General features: G+C 36.3%; 2 protein-coding genes across 3 annotated transcripts; one reads left to right on the forward strand and one right to left on the reverse strand.

Annotated features, from left to right (window-relative positions):
- Positions 1 to 1,466: 1,466 nt before the first annotated feature.
- Positions 1,467 to 8,398, forward strand: LOC107760687 (N-glycosylase/DNA lyase OGG1). 2 transcript variants are annotated; one of them, XR_001642443.2, is made up of 4 exons: positions 1,467 to 2,287; positions 3,011 to 3,221; positions 7,561 to 7,900; positions 8,149 to 8,332. XR_001642443.2 is itself a non-coding variant. In XM_016578778.2 (3 exons), the coding sequence occupies exons 1-3, from the start codon at positions 1,572 to 1,574 to the stop codon at positions 7,807 to 7,809; spliced, it is 1,176 nt and encodes a 391-aa protein (XP_016434264.1). In that variant the 5' UTR covers positions 1,467 to 1,571; the 3' UTR covers positions 7,810 to 8,398. The 2 variants fall into 2 exon arrangements, 1 of the variants encoding a protein (XP_016434264.1); XM_016578778.2 differs by having other exon boundaries at positions 7,561 to 8,398.
- A 179-nt stretch (positions 8,399 to 8,577) lies between these two features.
- On the reverse strand, positions 8,578 to 18,844 carry LOC107760686 (beta-galactosidase 16-like). The gene is made up of 19 exons (XM_016578777.2): positions 18,365 to 18,844; positions 17,723 to 17,818; positions 17,477 to 17,589; positions 17,288 to 17,354; positions 17,072 to 17,164; positions 14,584 to 14,727; positions 14,069 to 14,163; positions 13,878 to 13,986; positions 13,655 to 13,739; positions 13,466 to 13,584; positions 13,126 to 13,290; positions 12,696 to 12,877; positions 12,414 to 12,508; positions 11,640 to 11,749; positions 11,124 to 11,228; positions 10,767 to 10,868; positions 10,424 to 10,569; positions 9,539 to 9,664; positions 8,578 to 8,910 (listed from the first exon to the last, which is right to left on the reverse strand). Exons 1-19 carry the CDS (start codon positions 18,542 to 18,544, stop codon positions 8,901 to 8,903), a joined length of 2,142 nt encoding a protein of 713 aa, XP_016434263.1. The 5' UTR covers positions 18,545 to 18,844; the 3' UTR covers positions 8,578 to 8,900.
- Positions 18,845 to 24,083: the final 5,239 nt, after the last annotated feature.

Consider the following 24,083-nt stretch of genomic DNA (forward strand, 5'->3'; position numbering starts at 1 on the left):
AAAATCGTTGAGCTAGGGTTTCGAAGTCGGTAATCAAAATCCGATCGAAGGTTGAAGATTCAATTGAAGAACCCATAAAAAACAATTTACACCCAAATCAGAGAAATAAGAAGAACCCACGAAAAAAATTACTTTATCTCGGGAATTGGCACTTGAAAAAATGTCTCATAACATTTAAAGGAGTCGACGCCATGAAATTATTAGTAACAGCTTCACATCGATACACGTGTGAGCTACTCGGGCAGTGAGACGCTGTCTTGAAGAAAAATTATATCCTTTATTTGAACCCAACTCGAAATTAAAAAATCTAATCGGAATTAGTAATAAAATCAGAGAAATTCCGATTTAATTTTGCTGAAAGGAGGAGGAGAAAAGTTTTGGCGAAGAAAGGGTCGGGTAATAATAGGAGGGTTAAGGGTTCATGTAAACCTAACAACACTATTATAAAGGGTATGTGAAGGGTGGACTGTGGTATTTTTAAAAACTACATGAATTTTTTAAAAGGGAAAAATAATTTTTGAAATTAAAAAATGTTGGAAAATCAATCTGTTAGTCGAGCAGGGTATGGATGACCCATCACGGCATGAGTATACCTAATACCAACTTTAAACGAGAGATATAGGACCCGTTTGGCCATAAATTTTGCCAAAATAAACTTGAATTTTATTTGGCAAACACATATTTGGCCATAGATTTTGCTTGCATTTTTGTCAAATCCCAAGTCCCAAATTCCAAATCCCAAACTAGCTCAATAGCTGGTTTTGAGCTAAAATATCACTATTATATTCTTAAAAATTATCCCAAACTTTTATATTTTATAAAAGAGTCCACCATTTATTATTTTGTAACGATGTTGCTTCGTATTCTCGGTCATCCGATAGTGTATCATGTAGTTCATTATAAAAATGATAATTTTGTATCAAATTTATTTATGTTCAGAACTATGGTTTGCGATAATATAATGAATGTTATTGATAATGGTACTATTGGGTATTTGTGATAGTTTTAGAACTTGTGGGTATAAGTCATATTTCATGTTTTTCCAAATCAAACTTCACCCAAAACAGATGTCCAAATACATTTTCATCTTCAAACAAAAATTCACCCAAATCAAATTTTTCAAAATAAATTTGAAAATTTATGGCCAAACGCTAGCATAATGTTTTTTAAGTTTGGCCCATTTTCGTTTTTTAAGACACCCCTAAACATAAGGGATGCAAAGATGAAAAAACTTTAGGGGTTGTTTGGTTCAAAATAATATTTTTGGAAAATTATAATTTTAGGAGTATAATCCCATTTCCGGTATGCAATAGATAATATCAAAATTTATCGATATTAGTTGTTATCAATAATCAAATGGATAAATGCAATTACACATTTAATATCAGAACTAATATTCTAATCCGATAACCATACCACCCTAAAAATTGTTAAAAGGAAGAACCGAATAGAGGAAAATGACAAAAGAAAAGAAAAATTATAAAAAACCCAATCAGCCAAACTTCGTCAATTGTCCTTCGGCAGCAGAGAGCAGCATCTCCGTTCTGCTCTCTGCCTTTCAATCAAAATAGATGCAATCATTAAGAACTTCTCCGATCATGAAGAGACCAAGAACCATTCCTTCAGCCCCATCAACCCCACCATCCCCACAAATTCTCCAATCCAAAAAGACCCCAACTTTAAGATCATTCTCTTCTATAAAACCAAGAAATATTCTAACAAATCCAACACCAACAACAGAGCAATACCCCAAATGGATACCCCTCAACTTATCAAGATCAGAACTTTACTTGCCCCTCACCTTCCCAACTGGCCAAACCTTCAGGTGGAAACAGACTGGGCCCATTCAGTACACTGGTGTTGTTGGTAGGTCCCACTTAGTCTCACTGAAACAGCTTGACAATGGTGATGTTGGATACCATTTCCACTGCACTACCTCTGAGGTTGCTGCTTCTAGGGAGGAAGCCCTTGTTGATTTTCTCAATGTGGGTATTTCTTTAACTGAGGTTTGGGAGAGTTTTAAGGTTTCTGATTCAAGATTTGCTGAGTTGGCTACACATTTGGAGGGTGCTAGAGTCCTAAGGCAAGACCCACTTGAGTGCCTCATTCAGTTTATTTGCTCATCTAATAATAATATCAAGAGAATTACCATGATGGTTGATTTTGTTTCGTCGTTGGGGAATTACTTGGGAGATGTTGGAGGTTTCAAGTTTTATGAGTTCCCTTCACTTGAAAGGTTGGCAATGGTTTCTGAACAAGAGCTAAGAGCTGCTGGTTTTGGCTACAGGTATGATCTTTTGCAATCTTTGTGGTTCCAGACTTATGTTTTTCTTTAATTCATATGTCCCATGATATGATATGATATGAATAGGTCCTTATGTCTTTCTTTTGGTGCACTAAGCTCCTGCTATGCGAGGTGTCTAGGAAAGAGCCATACGACATTGTCTTCTGTATACACAACCTTACCTTGAGAATGTACTAAATTATATTTATGGAAGAGGTGTTGCTGGTGTATGGAATTGCAGAGAAATTGATGGGCTTTATCTCAAATCCCATTAAGTTTCCTTTCCCCCTCTGTTTTTGTTTCAAACTCCCACTAAAGAAATGCATGTATTTCAGATAGTCAGATTTCTAGTAGTTTTGAAATGCTATTTGGCATTACATAGGTCTTCTTGGTTAGCAGTTTGATAGTGAATGATTTCCAAAACCTGTTAAATGGTACTAGTATGTAATGACGGATGATGTGATACATCCTATATCTTCAACTTTTGGGTTGTTTCTTCCCTTCTTTTTTCTGTTGCATTTTATTTGGGGCATATTTTAGGCAGGAACTTTAGGTATTTTGTTTAGACGAGGGGAATACTTTTAACTTTCTAGTCATACTTGAACTGATGTCAAGTTGTAGTTATATTTAATAACTCTGTACATAAAACTCCTGATGTTAGGTGTCCCAACTCTCTGTTAAGTTGTTCAGTTCGCCTTGTTTTAATTCGTTTCTAGAAATGAGCAGGGCCAAATATATTGTTGGCACGGTGGAGGCATTGCAATCAAAGCCTGGTGGAGGTACAGAGTGGCTGGCTGCACTTCGTAAGTTGGATCTTCCCGAGGCCATTGATGCTCTGTGCTCTCTACCTGGTGTTGGTCCTAAGGTCGCAGCATGTATTGCTCTCTTTTCTCTTGATCAGCACCATGCTATTCCTGTTGATACTCATGTGTGGAAGGTTAGCTTTCAAGGGCTTTACCTTTTTCTTGTTTAATAGATTACATCATCTCTCCATGTTATTTTGTTTCTGCACTGTTTTTAACTTGAGCAAATTGTCAATTTTCTAACATATGCCTTTTCCTTTGAGCCATACCGAGATATAAGATATGTTCTCACTCTTCTATAAGTATTTTGAATTAAGATAAACCTAAAAGAAGATTATTATCATTGTTGTATTAGATATTGTTGTTCCTTCCTTGCTTGATATTTTCCTGGACCTGCATTTTGTTACAGAAAGAGTATGTAGATGGGACTAATGAGTTCTTTATCAAAAAAGGGGGACCAAAGAAACTATGAGAGGAGTTTAAGTTTATTGATTTTTAGTAGATATGTTGGTGAATGATTATTTTATGGATTAAGGTTTTGTGCAGCTTTTGGACTCTTTCACTTTGGCATTAAAAACATTTTTTTTTTCTCTAGATGCTATTATGCTCCTCTTCTCCTTCACATTTATTCCCATGCCTGCTCTGAATGCATCCTTTTAGTGTTGCTATTGTGAGACATAATATTTGTTAAGTAATTAAAAGTGTGCTATCTCTAACAACTTAAGCTTTTAGATGAGATGGTCACATACTTCAACATAGTATCAGAGCCAGACTCATCGATCCATGCTTTTGTGTTTCTCAATATTGAGCCCCCCATTATTCACGCTCCAGTTGTCTAGTCTTAGGCGTGCGAGAGGGTGGTAAGTTCCATATTTGTTGAGGGAATGAGTTGTGGTCTTATCATATGATTTCAGAAATTCTCCACTCATGAGCTAGCTTTTGGGGTTGAGTTAGGCCCGAGGTCCATTTATTCATATAGTACCGGCGCAGACAGAGGTCTTGTATTCAATCTCACCGCCATCCAAAAAGTAAAAAATATTTCACGTGTTTCACTAATGAAAAAGAACCAATCCTACTCGTGGGGGGCGTGTTGTGAGACATAATATAATTAAGTAATTAAAAGTGTGCTTTCCCTAACAGTTTAAACTTTTAGATGAGATGGTCACACACTTCAGCAGTAGTTGTCCATTTCTCCGGAAGAAATTTTTTCCTATACCAATTTTAAAAAAAAACAGAAATATGCTTCATAGTAATCACAGTTTAGAAGTTGGTAAGTGTCCGTAATTTTTTTTGTTGTTGATGAGATAGTCTTTCTGATTATTAAGTTCCCTTTACGTCAGGAAAATAGGAGCCTGCATGTTGGCAGTTTTCTAGCCTTTGTTTTCCTCCTAAATAAAGACCAACTTTTTGGTCTAAATACAGACCAATTTTTTGGTGCATGTCCTTGAATATTTCCGCTCTTATTCGGAAAAGAGTTAAAGGTAAAGAGCTTGGAGCTTTACTGTCTGTCGAAGTGCCAGAATCTTGAGGAACCAAATAGTTTTGGGGATGCTTTGTTCCTGAAAGAATTAGCTTGTTTGGTTACCAAAGAAAAGTGAAATAATAAGAGTACTGCTCCATGCTGCTGAATACGGGATGACAAAAGTTTAGAAACCTGTGAGCAGTCTTTTTGAATGATAAAATGGGTACATGCAGTTTAGTACTAGAGCTTGCGGCACAATTCATGCATGCGTTTACTGCAGATTATAGACTGCCTGTATTGTGCTTCTATTGCTAAATTTTAGAAGGCAATCAAGATGTTAATTAAAGTCTGTTACTAGCCAAGAGAGGTGGATGTTACACCATGAGACTAATTAGTTGTATTTTATATTAGTTCCTTTTGCCAATCTCAATTCATCGATGCTTTTTGAGGTATAAAAGAGAACAGGTGCCCTCACAACAGAAGCAAATTTACACCAGCTTAGGGAGTGGCAGCTTTATTAATATTTAATTGGGTGGATAAGCCATTTGCTAATAAAATTGCTTGCATCATAACATATCCAAGAAAAGCAATATAACTTGTCAATGTGAGCAGGGTAAGAGATGAGGATGTTGAGGTTGATGTGTGGGCACACTAGGATGGATAAGATTAGGAATGAAGATATTCGGGAGAAGGTGGGCGTGCCTCCTATAGATGACAAGATGCGAGCAGCGAGACTTAGATGGTTTGGGCATGTGCGGAGGAGGAGCCCTCATGCCCCGGTAAGAAGGTGTGAGCAGTTGGCTTTGGCGGGGACGAGAAGAGGTAGAGGGTGGCCTAAGAAGTATTGGGGAGAGGTGATCAGGCAGGACATGGCGAGGCTTCAGATTTCCGAGTACATGGCCATTGATAGGAAGGTGTGGAGATCAAGCATTAGGGTTGTAGATTAGGAGGTAATTGAGCATTTTTCTACTTCGTTCCGGGTGTGAGGATAGACTGATAGGGTTTGTCTTAGATTTCTAGTGGTTTATGTTGTGTTCTCACTATTATCCCGTTTTTCTTTACTGGTTATTGTATTGCGTTTCAACTATTTTTTGGTTTCTTATAATGTTTTATTATTTCTATGATTTCTGTTGATGGTACTGATATATTGTCTCTTTTGTCTTTTTTGTTTTCGTGAGCCGAGGGTCTATCGGAAACAACCTCTCTACTCCATGGGGTAGGGGTAAGGTCTGCGTACACACTACCCTCCCCAGACCCCTTACTTCTGGGATTTTACTGGGTTGTTGTTGTTGTTGTAATGTGAGCAGGGTGAGGATCACAATAATTGCTGTGGGATGTTTAATTTATCTGGGTTTGGGATGAAATTAGCCTTATTTTTTAAAAGAAGGTTCTGCTAATTTGGAAAGTTGTAGACTGGAGAGCATGAGTCATTCTTCCTCTGTCCTGACTTGCTTGTCCCTTGAGCTTATCAAGGCCAATTTGACTGATTTCTGGAACTAAATCAGATCAGTTTATTATCCGAATAAACTTTCGATACATAGAGAATACACAAAAGTACTAGATATGATTCAGGCTGTGTTGTTAAAAGCCATCGCTTCGTCGCTCAAAGCGACGAAACAATGCGAAGAGGAGTTGTCGCTTCATAGGTAAAGCCATGCACTTCATAGAAGTGTGCACTTCAGATAATGATGTGCAAAGTGATCCAATATAAAAGTGACGGTTTGTTGAATCTCAATTTTGAGTTGGATTAATACTCATATTAGTGTACATTAGAGCTGAAGTTAGTTTTTTACAATTTGATTACTACAACACTAAGTTCTTGTGACTTTTAATTTTTCATAAATTGTGCGCTTCATTTCAAAGAAGCACGCGCTTCACTTCTCACTTTTGCTTCAAGCCCCGTGGACCTCGCCGATTTGTGTGCATCTTGCTTTAAAAGCGCTGGATGCAGAAGTGAAAACTGAACCATTTAGGGTAGAGGGAGCATTATGAGTAGCGCAGCGAGTTTTCCACGATGTATGTCGGCCCAAATTCTGCTATTATAGTCAACCCTCTCTATAATAGCCTCGTTTGTTCCGATATGTTTTGGCTTTTATAGTGAATGACTGTTATACACTTATAACAATATTTGAGATTAAAATATATTTTGGCCGTTATAGATAAAATTATCCAAAAATCAACTTTGTTTCCTTTTCCAATGTTTCATATAAAAGATAAGAAAATTATTCAAATTTAAAATCTCAAAAGATATGCATATTTCACTTGTTAAATATTGAAGAAAGTTAATACATTATTAATAAATTTATAACTAAACGTATAAAGATTTAAACTCTAAGCACACATTTTAAAGCTACTTAAGAAAATAAATTCTTTCAAGATTAGTGGAAGAACTTTATAATTGTAGCTTGTTTCGAAGATTTCATTATCGTACTAACGATATAACGATTGAATTGGTGAAGATTTGTGTCTAAATTTTCAGCAAAAAGATATCCAATAGCTTTCCCTTGAAGACAATATAAGAGCTTAACAGTTAAATATTCTATCTAAATATTTTTTGGTATTTGTCCAGTGGAAAAGATATCATGTGCAAATCTTGAAATCTTATGTCTTATGCAAAATAGAAACTTTATTCAATGAAAGAGATTGTGTGCATATTTTTAAAATTATTATTAGTAACCTTAAAGATTCTATATGGCTGTTATAGAGGGGTAATTTTACAAAGATCGCTCTGTTATAAATATGACTGTTGCTGTTATAGGTAAAAAGTTGTTATAGAGGTAAAATATAACTTAAAAAATTGGGTTTTTATAGTGAATGGCTATTATATAGGGATGTTGTTATAAAGAGGTTTGACTGTACCTATATTTATCATCTGTTCCCTGTTACACATTATAATATTGACATGCGAACATGCAGCACTCTTTGCTCTTTGAAGTTACATAAATTCAGAAAATGTACTTCTGTTCATATCTGTGAATACCATTTGACATTTCTTCCTGATCTTTTGCTAGATCGCGACCAAGTACCTCCTCCCTGAGCTAGCAGGAACCAGTCTTACACCTAAACTTAGCAATCGTGTAGCAGATGCTTTTGTGAGGACATATGGAAAATATGCTGGTTGGGCCCAAACTCTGCTTTTCATTGCAGAACTACCTTCGCAGAAAGGACTCTTGACATCAAGCCTTTTGAATTCTACGGTAGAGAAGTCTCCTAAATCCAAAAAAAGACAGCGTGGGATCACAGAGATCCCTATAGAGTGATACGACGTGCTTGTGTTTTCATGCTCAAAGTTGGACTTAATCTACGTGCAGAGCTGATGAAGACTGTTCTTTCTAGTTCTTACCATCTGAGGTATCAAAATTATCATGATACATATGTATTTGGAGATTTCTACTTGAAGAACTGTTAGGTTAACTAGCACCTTAAGTTTTCTAACATCTGCCAGAAGATGCTGCACTCCTCCTTTGCGGCCAGGAAAAAATATTGGTTACTGCTGATGGAGAAATTCTAATTATCTGCTTTTTCTGGCACCTGTTCTTTCTTGAGGTTTTCTTGGCAATGATAATGTCTTTATTAATTAATTAACAATTCCTTTACAGGCATGACAAAATGTGTCTAGCAGAGTAGCAGGTGAGCATTTTGCATGAGCATGAAGTCGTTGTACCATAATTCTTTGATTGGTAGTGACTAGCAACCTAAATTTTGTAAGTTGGGTCTTTGTTGGTCTGTTTTGTTATTTCCAAATTTGGACATTCAGGCGGCTAAAGTTTCACATATTTGAAATGTGGACTTCCTTTTGTAAGAACGTATTAATTTGCATTAACAGCATATCGTGTGTTAAATTGGTTGACAGTTTCAGTTTGCATTGCCTGTTGATCTGATTAGATCCATCTTCTCCCACCTTCCTCGTCATTGTTTTCTTGGAAATATATCGGACAGAAACCGCCAATGAAATGCCCGATTGATTCTTGCACTGTTTTTATTCATAAAAGATACAGAAAGCAGAGGCGGTAAAAGACGTGAAAATGTTTCTCAAATTCAGATTTTAGGAACTTGAAAATTTCAATTGGGACCTTTTCATCTATACAGGTAAACTTCAAATTGCTGATAATAGCAATGTACCTCCATTTGAAGGAATCAGTGACCTGTGTGAAAATATGGTTCTGTATTTCTACATTCCTATGATTTTGAACATTTATGTGGAAATCACGTCTGAGCTTCACCCAAACAAAGAATGGTCAACATTGTTCTTTTATCTTAGCGTAGCATCAACCGGCAGTCTTATGGATTCCTGATTATATGGATCTCCCGAAGTTTTTATTTGAGTGAGGAAAGGTGAATCTCTTCATCCCTAGACAAGCCTGGAAAATTCATAGTTGAAAAATGTAAGTAAAGCGAAAGGACAGGACAACAGACGAACTTTATATGATACACTTGATAAGATGATGGTTTTTGATGGACATGCTTTTGTTTGATTGGCACATAGTTGAATTAGGAACAAATACACATACTAGATCGTAATGTTTGACAGTGAAAAAAGAAAAGTGATTGCAAATTGGTGGGAAGAAAAAAGAATCCTACTGGACTGTAGCATTTAACTTGGTCTTTCAGCTTCAGTATGTGTATACTTTTCAATAATTGGTTTTCTTTGTAAGAGAATTTCAGTCTGAAGATCTTAAGCAAACATTGATTAAGCTCAAAGTAGTAATATTAGTTATTCTGCTTAGGTATTAATGGTTGATAGACACACATTACAATATTGAGAAATGAATTCTGCATGTAGGAATCATATCTCTCAAGTGACCTATCTTTTAGAAGAAATTTTATATAGGGTTGTTCATTGACTTGTTTCATTAATTATCACAAATTAAATAGTCCGTTTTAGGTCAACTTATTAATATTCCTTCATCTCTTGAAAAATTTCATTTCTAAGAAGACAAAGTTCGTGAAGGTAATAACTTGGTATGGAAATGAGGAAGAGTGGTTTACTTTCTCAATGACGGCTTTGTGACTGAAATAGTATCTACAGTGATGTCAAGAGGGTTGCCTGTTTCCTCCTCGAATAAGACTAATAAGTTGTCCTCTGGTTGGAGAAATGATCTTGGAACATTGTACCTGGAAATGAACAATTTTAGTTGCTGGAAGTTTAGTCATTAATAACTGGATACAACTCTAAGATATCCTGAATAAACTTCCTTGTAGCGAAACAAGAGAGTAGGATCTTTAAATGAAGAGGGTTTATTCAATATTTAAGAGATAAAAATAGTCTGGTTCTGAGATGGCCTGCCTATTCTATAAATAGCATATGCTAAAGATAGACTGGTTTTAATATGGCCTGATTAGTCTCTAAGTAACATATACTGAAGAACTATACTAATTATTTCAGTACAAGGAAAGTTTGCATAGACCCGGGTTCAAATCCTGGCAGATGCATGTTTCCCTCAGTGTTGTCAAAGGTGAAAAACTCTAAAAAGCGCTTTACGCCAATTGGGGCTTTAAGCTCAAAGCGCAATTTAAGTGCGGGCTTTAGTTTAAAAAGGCGCAATGCAAGAAAAATTTAAAAACATATATGTAGTTCTAGAGAAAAGTAACAAATTAATTCATATTGTTTTCCTTAAAAACTAATACACTTATTTGCCGATTATATTTGTAGTCTAGCATTGCTCCATTTATGATAGAACTTATGGGCAATAAGGGGCACGTCTTGGTGCCTTGCTTACTGAAGCCAGCTTAAGTGAGGCGAAACGCCTTCCCTGAGCTTTTCTGAGCTCCAGGGCTTAAGCGCGTCTTAAATGAGCCTCTGACAACACTGGTTTCCCTTGTAAAAAAAGGTTCGTGTTGAGTATCTATCTGAATTAGTTCCCTTTAACATACCAAGTTTGTGACGGAATGCCTGCAAGTGTTCGAAATGAGACCCAATATCGGCCGATGCTTTGACCATTAACCCAAGCTTCACCTTTTCCCATGGAGCCAAGGTTTAATGCAACAGGATCATCACCCTCGGGTGCATCAAAAGCTGACTGGCAAGTTGCCATCAAAATATCATAGATTGAGTAAAATAACAAATATATCGGGATATGCTAGAGCTGATTGTAGCATTATAGCATTATAAACAGAAACATAAGCACATATTGAATTGCTGAGGATCTCTTAGTCCCTTAAACAAATAGAACTATATGATATATAAAAACTACTCAGAAAGTATCCACAAACTTACCTTGTACCATGTGAGCGGTTGAGAAGAGCCTAAGCTGCTCCAATTAGCACTCTTTGATCCTTCTGATGAGTAAATTTGTAACTTCTCCCCCAGTAATCCAACCTTAAGAAAATGTCTTGTACTCATGTAAGCTTAATTATAAAATACACTCACTTGCCAAAGAATTATGGTTGTTAGGTTTGTTGTTCTCATCCTTAAAAGTGCTCTACTAAAGACTGAGCTGTAGCTAATAGATTGATGTGGCAGAAAACATTAAATGCCTTAAAAGGTTTTTGGTTAAATTAGCGGTATATACATTATATGGCATGATCAATTACATCGATGGCTCAACAAGTAAAAGATTTGGCTATCTATTACCTGATAACCCCATGAGTAATTGGTGATATTTTTGGCCTCATCGCTGTCTTGAATAATTACGGACTGTACACCAAGAGCCCTATGTTCAAGAAATGATCCTGAATCCTGCACATCAAAGATTCAAAACATTCTTATCTATATAATCACTTGCTGCTAAATACATTTTTCTAAAACTAGAGATCATAAATCTAAAGAAGAAGGTGCTTAAGCAAGTCATGTGAAACATGAACTTGGCTCCAGTGTTCTGAAATGTTGTCCCTTTAGACGATTCTAAGTTCTAAGGTTGAGAGGAAAAGAGGGCTCGTACATGCAATATTGCAATTCATAATGTACTATTCTACGTTATGAGTAAGACTTCTCTTTTTACCAAAAGAAGAAAATGCAACTTTCACATACGAATACACACTTCCCCTTTTTTTGTTAATATCATGATGAGATTGACAAGATATTCATTCTTGGATGATGTATTATTAGTTGGAAACCAGGTAAACCAACAAAGGAAATGAAAGTACGTACCGGTAAGCCAACAGTTGCACTTAGTAATGAGATGTTGTTTGTGCCTTTATTTAGAGAAATAGTGCTCTCTAAAGTAAATGATGTATTTCTGAATTGTCCATGTGCAGAACCTGCAAAACTCGACAGTTAAAATACTTTAAGACGTTTTGTTGTGCAAATTGATGTTTTGAGCTGCACATTATGTTAACTTGTGCTTCACATAGAAGAGACACTGGTTATGCAACCTTCTCTCTGGAGACAGTTCTTCAGTATGTAGATTGGTATTAGGAACACTACGAAACGAAAAATATGGGATCTTTTTTTTTTCCCTTTTCTGGAAACAGAAGCATTTTTTTCCTTCACTAGTCAAAAACCAGTTACTCCATTCACAAGTTCCATTTCCATAAATAAAGTGTAGAACGTGGAAATCTAACTAGTCTTTTAGCCAATGGTGCAGCTGAAATCACTGTAGTTTCAAATTTGTATTAGGAAATATGGTGTTTGTGTCTCTTTTTCTCGTTATCATGCTATAAAGAATTGTCTGTAACACATAATTGTTTACTGTATCTTGCTTATCTTTCACCCGTTCTGTTTCAGTTTTATTTCCTGATTTTCTACGAGAGGAGTGTGTGTTGGGAGCGGGGGTGCATAACATCTTTTCTCATTTGTAGGACAAAACAATTTACCCCTTGCTATTATCATTTTAAACTAGGAACAAACCCCTAAAAATGTTAATTTTGAAATTGCATGACACAATTCTCATTTTATATATTGCATCCACAATGAAATGATTACCTGCATGTGCTCCATTCACAAAAGCATGTAAAACATGGCCTAAGGACTTCACACTTAGTGTAACTGACTGCTGGTCCGGCGAATCCTGCTGGATACTGTCATGTGGATTTCACAGATATTAGTGAAAGGCAATACTTCCTAGAATGCAGTTATTATTATGTTTACATCATGCTGTGCCAGTTAATTTAGCTGAAAGATGTCCTTCAGTCCTGGTCAAGTTTATCTAATGTTGTTACTCTATTCTTCTGAGTCGAGTGGTACATTAAGGATCTTTTGTGGTACCTGGAAGTGTACCAAAGATAATCAGATACATCCTTTGCAGTATTCATGTGCTCCAGTAATATGTCTGATCTCATTGAAGTAGCATCAAGTTGTGGAATAACCTCTTGAAATTGTTCCCATTTCTCAGCTGAATCAAACTTAACGGCGGGTATTGCTGTTCTTGTGTTAAATGGTCTGCTTACCTATTACAGATGAACAAACAGACAGTTCAGTATCTTCTATGCTTTTAAATCAAAATTTCTCTAAATTGAGGATAAGGAGATAAATTAGGCATCTATACATTTCTTTTCATTCTAAAAGTTATAGCGGTAAGTTACTGAATAGCGTGTTGGCCTTCTGTCAATCATCAATGGAGCCCTTTGGGAGGGGATTTGAAAAAGTTAACCATCCGTAGAACTGAAAGAAGCTTTTTAAGTATGTCAGAATTTACCTTTGCTGTATTGAAGGATACAGTCTTGCAGTCAGGTAAGATGCTTATAGATTGCCGAGGTAACTCATATGACGAATTTTGAAACTGCACTAGTACACTTTTTGTGTTATCTATGTTCACTAGAAATGCTGCACAAGCTCCAGAATCTCCACTGAATACATAAGCCTGGTTTGCACATTTGGAGGGGAGTGGGGAGACGAGATAAATCAGTTTGGTATGTATGCGGTGTTTGTAGGCTTTGACATTGAGCATGATCTTCATGAAATTGAAATTATTGAAATATAGAAAGAAAGTTGGGTCTTGAGATGAGAGATACTTTTGGTCCCGGCTGGATCTTTACCTCTTGTTGTTCACCTAAAGACTGCATGGAGGGGAATACAGAAAGTATGGTCTCTGAGCATAACTTAACCGCAGCATGCAATTCTTTCAGATGTCCCCATTTTGGTTGTCTGATTAAACCTGTAGTTGGATTCTCAGTCAGAAGTAGCGAAAAACTTGGAAGCGTAAGTGAAATCTCTGGATTGCTTACCGTACTCATCTAACGGAGCTTGATCATAGTAACTTGTTATCATAAATTCAGCAGCAGTCCTGCCAAAATTGGTTCCTCCATGATACTGATAGTGAAGTCAGAGAACCTTGTTAGAGTATGATAAATAAGCTTATGTTTGATACAGCGGACTTGAATAGTATCTTCAGTTGTTTGGCATGAAAATATGTTGCTATAGAAGATGTTTTGTGGGTGTTAAATTTACCATGTAATAGTTTATGAAGGTTCCATTCTTCCTTGCAATGAACAGGGCAACATGATATGCAATGTCTTCTGCTGATCTGAGTGTTGCATTCTGACCATAGACTTGATAGCTTTAAGACCAAAATAAAGATCTTTAAGCAACTTCATTCATTATATACTGCATAAATAGAAAAGTATAGTGGAATAGCTTACAAGCTTGTCCAGTTCTCTGTCCAGGTTGATGGCTTGTTGGGTGAATTAGGTCCTACAAATGTTTCTCCACATCTCAACCCATTGCATGCATTAATCTGTAGTAAACAAAGTTAGCTTAGCTTTCTCTTTGGGTTATAAATCACGTGCCTCCTAAGTTTTGGTTTAGTGATAGTAGCGCAACACGTGATGTGTGGATTAGGCACATGACATGAAGTAGAACCTTGCGGACCAAAAGTCTAGTATGTAAGTGAGAATGGTAGATGGATGGTTTTATTATCCATTGAGCTTTGAACTATTCATTGGCAGATTCTCGAAATTAAAGTAGTTTGTTGAGAAAGAAGAGAGGTATTTCTTCCCATTTACCTAAGCCTAGTGGATAGAGTTATCTCACATTTGTGCTGATAGGTAGTACGTACTCTGTGTAATTATCGAGATGTGCGTGTTTGGACACTACTATCATAATTTTTTTTAAAAAAAAGAGAAAAAAAAGAAGAAGAAGAAGAGAGGGAACATACAACAGGATCAGGAGCATCATCTTGCTTGCACATGCACCATGGCACCCCAGTTTGAAGTCCCACTGCCATTTCTGCCGCCCAAAGGACATAAGGTGGGCCATTTTCTCCGAATGCTTTTTCTACATTTTGATATTCATTCTCAATCTGCGTGTATTATTAAGATGAGTTTAATTTAAGTAGGTTGATAGTATAAAAAAATAAAAATATCTACACGTAACCTTTAAATAAAAGTGAAATTAATAATATGTTAAATTATACTGATAATATAAATATTTTTATATTGTTAGTGTATATAGATTAAGTCATGTTAAAAGAGAAACATCGTTTGATGTTATTAGAGAACGGACTAGGTCGTATTAGACCAGTGAAAGTTTTCTGAAAGAGACTTTACCTTACACTAAATTCTGAAAAATAACTGTAGGTCATTTAAGGGTGTAAATGAGTTTTTAGAGGTAACTATTTTTACTTGTACTTCAATTAATTGTTCCAAGTACATATAGAATCGTTTTATTTTTTTTATTTTTTGCACTTCACTGCTTCATACTGTATGAGTCAAAATCTGCCATAAAATATTTAAAATAAGATAACACTAAAGAAAGAGTCCCCGAGTCGTCGTCGGTCGAGGTCGACTAGGAAGCAGCGAGATTCGCGGTCAAGATGTCAACAATAGTCGAAGTCGAACACCGTTGACGAAGCTGTAACGACTAGTTTTCGAAATAGAATATTAAAGAAAATATTCTAGTAGATATTCTATGCATTTATACTATTAGAGTTTATTAGAAAAATGTCTCATATAAATATAAAAAAGACAAAGATATAGGGCATGTGACATTCATTTGATAAGAACAGACTTTTGACAAAACATTCTCTCTCTAACTAGGATACAAACACTACATTTTCATTAAGATTCTCGTTCATATTATTCCATACTTTTCCATCAGATCCGAGAATAATTTGAACATTCTAGGATTTGTATGTCACTCATTATTGTCAGGAGGAACAATCATCTAGTTCATCATTTATTAGGTGAATCACTTCTCCTATTTATTTAAATGATATTTATTGTTATTTATTGCTATTAAGTGTTGCATTATTGCTCATACTATTTGAAATAATTATTCCACGCTGCTATCAATCTACCACCATCAGATCTGTTTGACATTAGTCACGTTTTCGAAACTCATATCTAAAAATATTATTATTAACTAAGTTTAACCCATTATTATAAAAATTTAATTATTTAAACTAAAATCTACACTTTTTGGTCAAACAATACTATGCAGAAACAAGCTTCAATTAATTGCTTTAAGTACATATAGATATCGGTTTTTTGCACTTTGCTGCTCCATACTACTACCTTGTAAACTCCCACACACGCCCTCTGGTCTCCACTACCAAAAAATGTTTCAGTACATGAAAATTGAAATTTAAACAGTATTCTCACATGGTTCCCAACAAGAAGACTAGCTGCTTTTGCAACAAGTTCGAGGCCAATATGATTTCTTTGTTGAATAAAGTAAGTTGACTCACGAAACGGATTATTATAGTAACTAATTAAGCGCCATAAATTTACAAATTTATTTTAAAAAATTTAATTTTGTTGAAGTTTGTTTGAAGATGAAAATTTATTTGGACATAATTTTTTAAAATATATTTTAATTTTTTTATGTTGAAAAACATGAAATGTGACTTATACCCATAAGTTTTAAAAACTATAAAAAGATCCATCAGCACAAAATGAACTACATAATATATTATTCTAAAATCATAACATGATATTTTAATGTCAACTACTAATAAACTACGAGCCACTATAATTTGTCATATTGCAATAATATTACAAGATTCATCAGTTCAAAAGAAAATTATAGTAATTAGTTGGTGGATTTTTTTTGTTAAAGAGGGAAACCGGCAGCCGCTACACTTGGTGCGCATTGGGGTAACATCCCCTGTGTAATAGTCTTCAAACCACACAGGGAAGGTAAGTCGCACTAGGCAAGCCATGTGTGACATGATCAACCCTGAAGGCATTGAGGGGAATTCGATCCCAGGTCATCCGTACCTCCAAACCAACTGGGCAACCCCGAAGGGTTCTGGTAGATTAGTTGAGTCATGATAGATGGATAACTTTTTTATAAAATACAAAAGTGTGGGATAATTTTTAAAATTGTTAAAAAATCAAACAGTAATATTTTGGGCAAAAAACGAGTCTAGAGTTAGTTTTAAGATTTGAAAATTTTGTTTTCAAAATCTTCCAAAGCATGGATAAAATCTATAAACAAACATGTTTTGCCAAAAAAATAAATTCGGAAAAAACTTGACAAAATCTATGGCCAAAGTGTTGGTTATGAGTTGAGATTGACTAAATTGATTATTTTTATTTAAAAAATGGACTCAAAATCATGCGAAAATAAAATGACTAAAATAGTACGTTTTTTGACAGCCAATTAAGGCAAGTAAAAGACCTCATAAAATATGGTAACTTAACCTGGGAGAGTATGATTGGACCTCCTTGCGAAGCATACAATCCTTCTGATTTCATTAGGTTCACTATTTTTGTAGTGAAGTTTTGCATGTAGAACTGTCAAGAAATTCAAGAAGGCAAATCGTTAAGCTATTTTTTAATTCTTTTTTAGTTGTAAAATGATATTATATTACGATAATGAGACTTTGGAGGAAAAAGTTGTAAGAAAAAGAAAATAACCTTGAAGGGTTCATTATTTGAGCGAAAGACAATGCCAGGGACATCATGTAACCAAAAGGGAAAACCTCTATAAAGATGATCGTTGGAAGATAGTCAATTTGCCACAAAAGAGGGACCAAAAGTTAAATATAGAAATACTTTGGGATTGTGGATGCAAAGATCAAAAAGTTGAAGCATTTAAAAAGTTACCCGTAAGTCCATTCGCCCTCAACGTAGGGCCCAATGCGAAGACATGCATAGAGACCTTGTGCTTGAATTTGCTTAATAAATGCTACTATGTTACGCCTTCCGCTGAAATCGTACTAAAAATAAAAGAAATTACTAGTTTACTAAGAAACATTAGGATAAACTAGTTCATATGATCAATTCACAAAAGGCAATAAATTTGTTAAATATGTGTATTATTTGCATGTGTCTATGTATGTAACTAATTACCTGTCCAGGTTGGGGTTCGTGAAGGTTCCAAAATACATAGGTCTCAATCACATCTATCCCACCTTCTTTAGCTTTTGATATTAGAGATGACCACATCTATACATAACATATAAAATTATATTATTATGGTTAGAAAAGAGAGAATATAAACCACATGACCTCGCCAAAAGAAAGTCCAAACATCTTTAATTTACCAGTGAGATTCTTAATCCTAACCATTAATTTAAAAGTTCCATGTTCTGGAATATCCTATTAAGTATATTTCTTCAGTGGTTTGCTCACCTATGTTATACTATAATAATCCCACTATTCACATGGCTACAACAGTTTCCTACTACATGTCTTGTATAAATAAGAGAGGCCTGTCAGTTTATTTTGGTTTTTATTCATTTTTTCAGTCAAGTATTTTTTCAACTTAAGATCGATCCTTAATTTTTTTTTTTATTTTTTTTTCAAGAAACCCACTTTTTGTGGTAGCATATGCCAAAGTTCACCTAACTATGCTTCTACTCATATACAACTTATATATACGTGTAAAATATTTTACATAACTATTTTTTATGAACAGTTATCTGTAATTGAACTCATAATTGTAAAATTATTTTACACTATAGAAGTTAATCGAGAAAGGGAAAGACATACATCAGGAGTGCTTCGAGGATAATGAATAGAACCAGAAAACAACATCTTTCTTTGCCCATCAATTATCAACGACCTTCCGTCATAACTCACATTTCCGCCGCCAGCAGACGCCGCCGCCGCCGCCGCCAATAGTACTGCCGCTGCTGCCAACCAATTCCGCCATAGCCACTGCATTTTCATTCTCTTCCCTCTTCTGACCGTGCAAAAGCTCCTCTTTTATGGTTTCAAAAACTCATTGAAGCTTGGAAGCAAAGACTGACTGAAAGACGTAGAAAAGAGGGACAATGTTTTTGTGAAGTGCACTTCATGTGCAAGAGTCATTGGCTTAAGAAATGGTAATTAAACTTGTGTCCAGTTTTGATCTTTTAAAAATGAAATTTCTCTTGACTAACTAATGAACTCATTATAATACTACTATATATTAAGATGGTATATATATTTGCCATGGAAAATTTTCATGCCCCAACTACTTATGTCTATGAGGCAAATTGCTTTGGTGCTTTTTGCTTTTATTAATTATTTGTTTCTTCAAAGGCCAGAATTTACCGTGTTGAAAATGACAATATAATATTGTCTCTAACGATACTCCAGCTGCCAAATAATTTTACTCCATATATAAGTGCCCCTAAAGTTATTATTCAAGTGGGGACGTAAATTCTATCTCGAGTCAGGACATAGGTAACTTTGGATGGATTTAAGTGATATATAGTGATGAAAATAGTGCAAATATTTTATATTATTAATGTAATTTAACTTTTTATAATAGGTTAGTTGTTATTTTTAGTATGTTATATATTGATTAAAGTTTATTACAAAAATGTTTGTGCACTTTACAAGTGAATATACCGTATAAATATCTTTAACACTGTGATTACATGGAACTTGAACTCATTCTAAATGACTAGCCATGAAAAATTACCAGTATCTATTCCATTACTTTCATTTTCAGATAATAATTAAGCATGATATAAGGTCCACACTACTCTTATGCTAACCTAAATTAATTAGTCGTGGTTATTTAAAATTGTTTTTGATATAATGAAGGTACACGTTCGAAGCACAGAATTGGTTTATTTCACATTCTTAGTCGCCGTTTACATTTTTGTCAGCCTTAACTACTTCAGAAGATATAGGCTACTGTTTAAGTTATACTTCTTCTATTTCAATTTATTTGATATTATTACGATTTGAGGAGTCAATCAATTTTTTCTTAAACTATAATTATCTCAAACTCTTTAAATATTTTTAACTAGTGAATGTGCCGCGTTTCGTGCAAGTTATAAAAGGAAAGTATGTTGGCTTCTTGCAATTTCACCTTGTTCTCTAATATGTTATTTCAAAAGTAAAAAACTTGAAAATCTACGTTCGCATTTTTAAATTAAAAAAAAAAAACAGTGCTTTGACTCTCGTTTTTTGAACAATTTCACAAAAAAAGGGGATGGAGGGGTAGCTAATATAAAACCAACAAGGATTATAGTAAAAACACGACATAAAAACAGTTTTTAATTTATGATAATCATGCTTAATTAATTTGATAATCTATTTCACCGGCCTACGCCTCTTGTATACGATCATTGTAATATTTTCTTTCTTTTTTCTGTTCCACAACTAGATTTCTAACTTAGATTTTTATGAAAACAATATTCTTCCCGTTTCAATATTTTTCTTATTAGTTAGTTCAAAAAAGAATGACATATTTTTATAATTTGAAATAATTCAATACCCTTAATGAGAAGCTTATATAACCACACAAATGTCATATCCTTACAAAATTTTTAAGATCATAAATTTCAAAAATCTCTCTCTTTTCTCTTAAACTATGTGCCGAGTCAAACTAGTTTATCTAAATTAAAATGGAGAGAGTACGTACAAAGTCTAATACAATATAGATTCTACTTTTCCTCAAGAACCATTGAGATTTCTACACACGCATTAGAAAATGAAAAAAATATGTCTAGAATTGCTAATTTAAGTGAACAGCAATGTAGCCATTGGGTGGTTTCTGACTTTCTCTTAGTCTACGTAACATGTGTATGTGGGTAGTGGAAAAGCGACAAGACTCGTCACATGAAGGCTCCTATGTTTTGTTTTCTTTTCCTCTAAAAAGGCTGACATTTCAGAAGTATCCTTATTTGTACCCGATGGATCATTTGGTCAACCACTTACCAGGCTGACAAGGAGTCTCATCATCACTACCAACACAAATAGGAATATTGGCGGAAGAAAATTTAAACTTTTATGTCCAAATGGGAGCTGTAGCAAATCTAACAGGATCGATCTATAGTGGAATTCTGTGTGCTTCAATTTTCTCCTTCTAAGTTCGGTTGTTTCAATTTGATTTTGTTCTGTTTGAACTTTGAACTTTATCGATTCTTTTAGAAGTTAGCCTTCTAGTTGTGAAAAGGTTAAATTTTTCCATACTAACTTGACTATATACAAAATCTTGATTCTGCAAAGCTCAAAAGGACTAACTCTCTTTACCCTTAAAATTGGATAACAATTAAACTTATAATGCGGTTCTAAGAACATGTGATTTCACTTAATACCAATTGATAAATAGGAAAATTAATAACAGAAATGAACTATAAAGTAAAGCAAACCAGTGTTAGAATGGAACTAAGCCCTCGAGTTTGGATACCCTCGAACTGGTTGATGCAAGAACAATTAAAATATAACAAGCTAATGAACAATAGTATAAACGAGAAAGAGAATTATATTGCTTTGATATCTGTGAACAATGTGTCTTAAAAATGATTAGAACCTCCCTTTAAATAGTAGAGGAACTCCACTTATAATTCTAATTACAGAAGGAAATCCCATGATTAGCTAATTAATCGTTTCTGATTTGATCCATTCCGAGATTTACGCCATGATCCCCGACCGGTCACGGATATCTCGCCTTTATGTTATTGTGCTATCTTCGATCTTGCTCGATGTGTGTCTCATTTGGCTTCGATCGCTACTAGCCTCGATCTCGACAGGTACCTCGATTCTGAACTCGGTACCTTATCCTCGTGATTTAGTCTGTTCCGTTACGAGGCCGTCCTTCAATACAACCTCCCGGTCTCGGTCAAATAGTAAAATCGGGTGGGCCCGATTTTAACCGTATGCATATAGTCCCCTCATTTTTTGGAGTGAAATGACAAAAAATGAATTGAGCCTTCGATTTTCTACCTCGACCTGTCATGACGTCATCCTCGTGACGTAAGCGACGGGAGTGACCGAAACATCCCGTCGGTACAGTTCCCTAAGTCATTAATAAGTGTCAGTTGGTGGTCTTCCACTAGTGCGTTTGAACCGTCACCGTGAATCCAATAAATAGACCTCTTTCTCATTGATTCAAACTTTACTTTCACTTCCTTCTAATCTCCAAAGCTTTTACATCTCTGAAGTTCTTCCCTTCTACAAATCTTCAGGTTTTGCTGTTAATCCTTTCTCAAACATCAAGTCCTATTATCTTCTTCTTCTTCAAACTTACACAAAATGGAAAAAATATCGAAAACGGTACCACAAAAAGAAGCTGCTTTATCTTCTCAACCGGTCGGCGGGAAAACGTCGGTGGAACCCCGTCTTGAGGAATGCATTCCTGGGGGGTGCGCACTAAACTCTGATTTCAAGATCGATAAAGTCTCGTCGATTCCTGGTCGATGCGAGCCAATGTCGAGGAATATATGCTCGATAACTGAGGAATACCTTAAACATATAAAGAAAGACTGCAACTGGGAGGGCAAAGAGGTGGTGATCCCGACCCCCGAAGAAGACATCACCACCCATGTGGAAGGGTTTCTAAGTGTTTACACTTACCCTTTCACGCTGGGCCCCTTCGACCCCGTCATCATTGATTTTTGCCGTCAATATCAAACAACCCTAGGCCAAATCCATCCTTCCTTTTGGAGAATTGTTATTCTGCTCAGATTCTTCGTGAGCAAAGTCGAGGGGCTCCCTTTCACCCTCGATCACCTTATCAGATTGTATAGCCCCTGCCTCTATCGAGGCGGGTTAATAAAACTCCAATGTCAGGCTACAAAAGTGTTGTTCTCGAGCATAGGCGAGGACAAGGATCGAGGTTGGATGGGCCGGTTCGTTCGAGTGAGGATTTTCGACCTAATCCCAGCCGAGAAGATTCCATTTCCTGAGAAATCGAACATGAATCATAAGTACCGTCTCTCTGTTAGCTTCCATGTATTATCTGTTCCTTTGTCTTTTCTCATTGATGTCTTTTTCCATGATGTAGCGGTTGTTTGGATGCCCCGTGCGATTCCCGACCTCGAGAGCTGTGTTCGGAACCTGGCCTCGACCTCTACATATGCCGAGTGCTCATGGAGCTATTTAGCAAAGGGCTGATGGGAGGCCAATAATCATGATAAGCCCACTTTTTGTGTATTTGATGATTTGATTAAGATTCCCTTCTTCTACTTATTCAATTTTCTCGTGTACAAGGCTAGGTAAGGATGCGGTCATGAGGCCCCCATCTGGTGAGGAGGAGACCTCGACCCTGGTTCTGAAGCCGGCAAGGGATAAAAAGAGGAAAGGGACCTCAACCTCCGAGGATCCAAATCTTAAGAAGAATCTGGTTCGTAAGCCTAAGAAAGCCACTGTTTCCTTGCCTGAGGATGTGATTTAACGGCTAAGGGAGGAAGAAGAAGAAGAAGAAGAAGAAGAAGAAGAAGATGAAGACGATGGCTAGGTGGTGGTTGGGGAGATTACGGCTCGAGCTGAGGGGGTCTTGGAAAAGGACTCGGGTAAAGTCCCCGAGTCATCGAAGATCGAAGATGCCTCCGTCGAGATGAGCAAATGGCAGGTATTTCTGAAGGGGGCGGCTCCGAGGCCCTTCGCAGCGAGGAGAACACCCCAAGTGGCTCACTTGGAGCAATAGATATTGGAGACTCGCCGATTCTCCCTGCATTTTCCGAGGAGGAAATTCGGGAGGCCCAAGCTACGAGGACTCCCAAAGTAGACGGTGCCCATTGAGGGGAGGACCTCTTCCGTGGTTACTTTATTGGGGTCGAGGATGCTACTGACCTGAGTGAAGCATCGAGTCTCCTCGATGAGGCTCAACAAGCCTTAAATCGGGTGAGTCTCAACTCCCTTTGTCGATATCATACTTAGTTTATTTCTTCTCTTCCTGTCTAATTTCCTTTATTTTTTTCGTATAAGCTTTGGCACTCCATCAGGAGGCATTTCAAAGTTCCGAGCAGAGCTGAGCCGATATGAGGCCGACCTCCGAGGGCTCACGGAGGAGAGAAATGACCTTAAACTTCTCAGTGGGCAAAAAGAAGAGGAGATCAAGGACCACCGAGCCGAGTTGGCCAAGGCTCACCAAGATCAGACCGACCTGATCGAGCAGGTAATGAAAATCTTAAAAGCTCATGGGCTCGATTCGGGAACGGTGACTAACATTTCAATATCACAGCTGCAGCAGAAGGTCAAGAGGATCGAGCAGTTCCGCGAGGAGGTAAACATGATGAAGGCGGAGACCTTGGGGTGGAAAGAAAGTATGGACCGCTATGCTTCTGAAAAAGAGGCTGCTCAAGCCCAATTGTCATCGGTCAAAAGTCAGCTTCGAGGCATGAAGGAGAAGAGCTCAGCTCAGGCAAAGAAAATAGAGGAGCTCGAGGCTCGGTTGGCTTCCGAACTTGCAAACACAAAATCTGAAGCTGAAAAGGCAAAGGCCGAGGCAGAGGCGATCATGGTTGTTTACCGGGACGATGCTGACGCC

Source organism: Nicotiana tabacum, chromosome 12 (assembly GCF_000715075.1).
Source record: "Nicotiana tabacum cultivar K326 chromosome 12, ASM71507v2, whole genome shotgun sequence".
In the NCBI taxonomy this organism is placed as follows: domain Eukaryota; kingdom Viridiplantae; phylum Streptophyta; class Magnoliopsida; order Solanales; family Solanaceae; genus Nicotiana; species Nicotiana tabacum.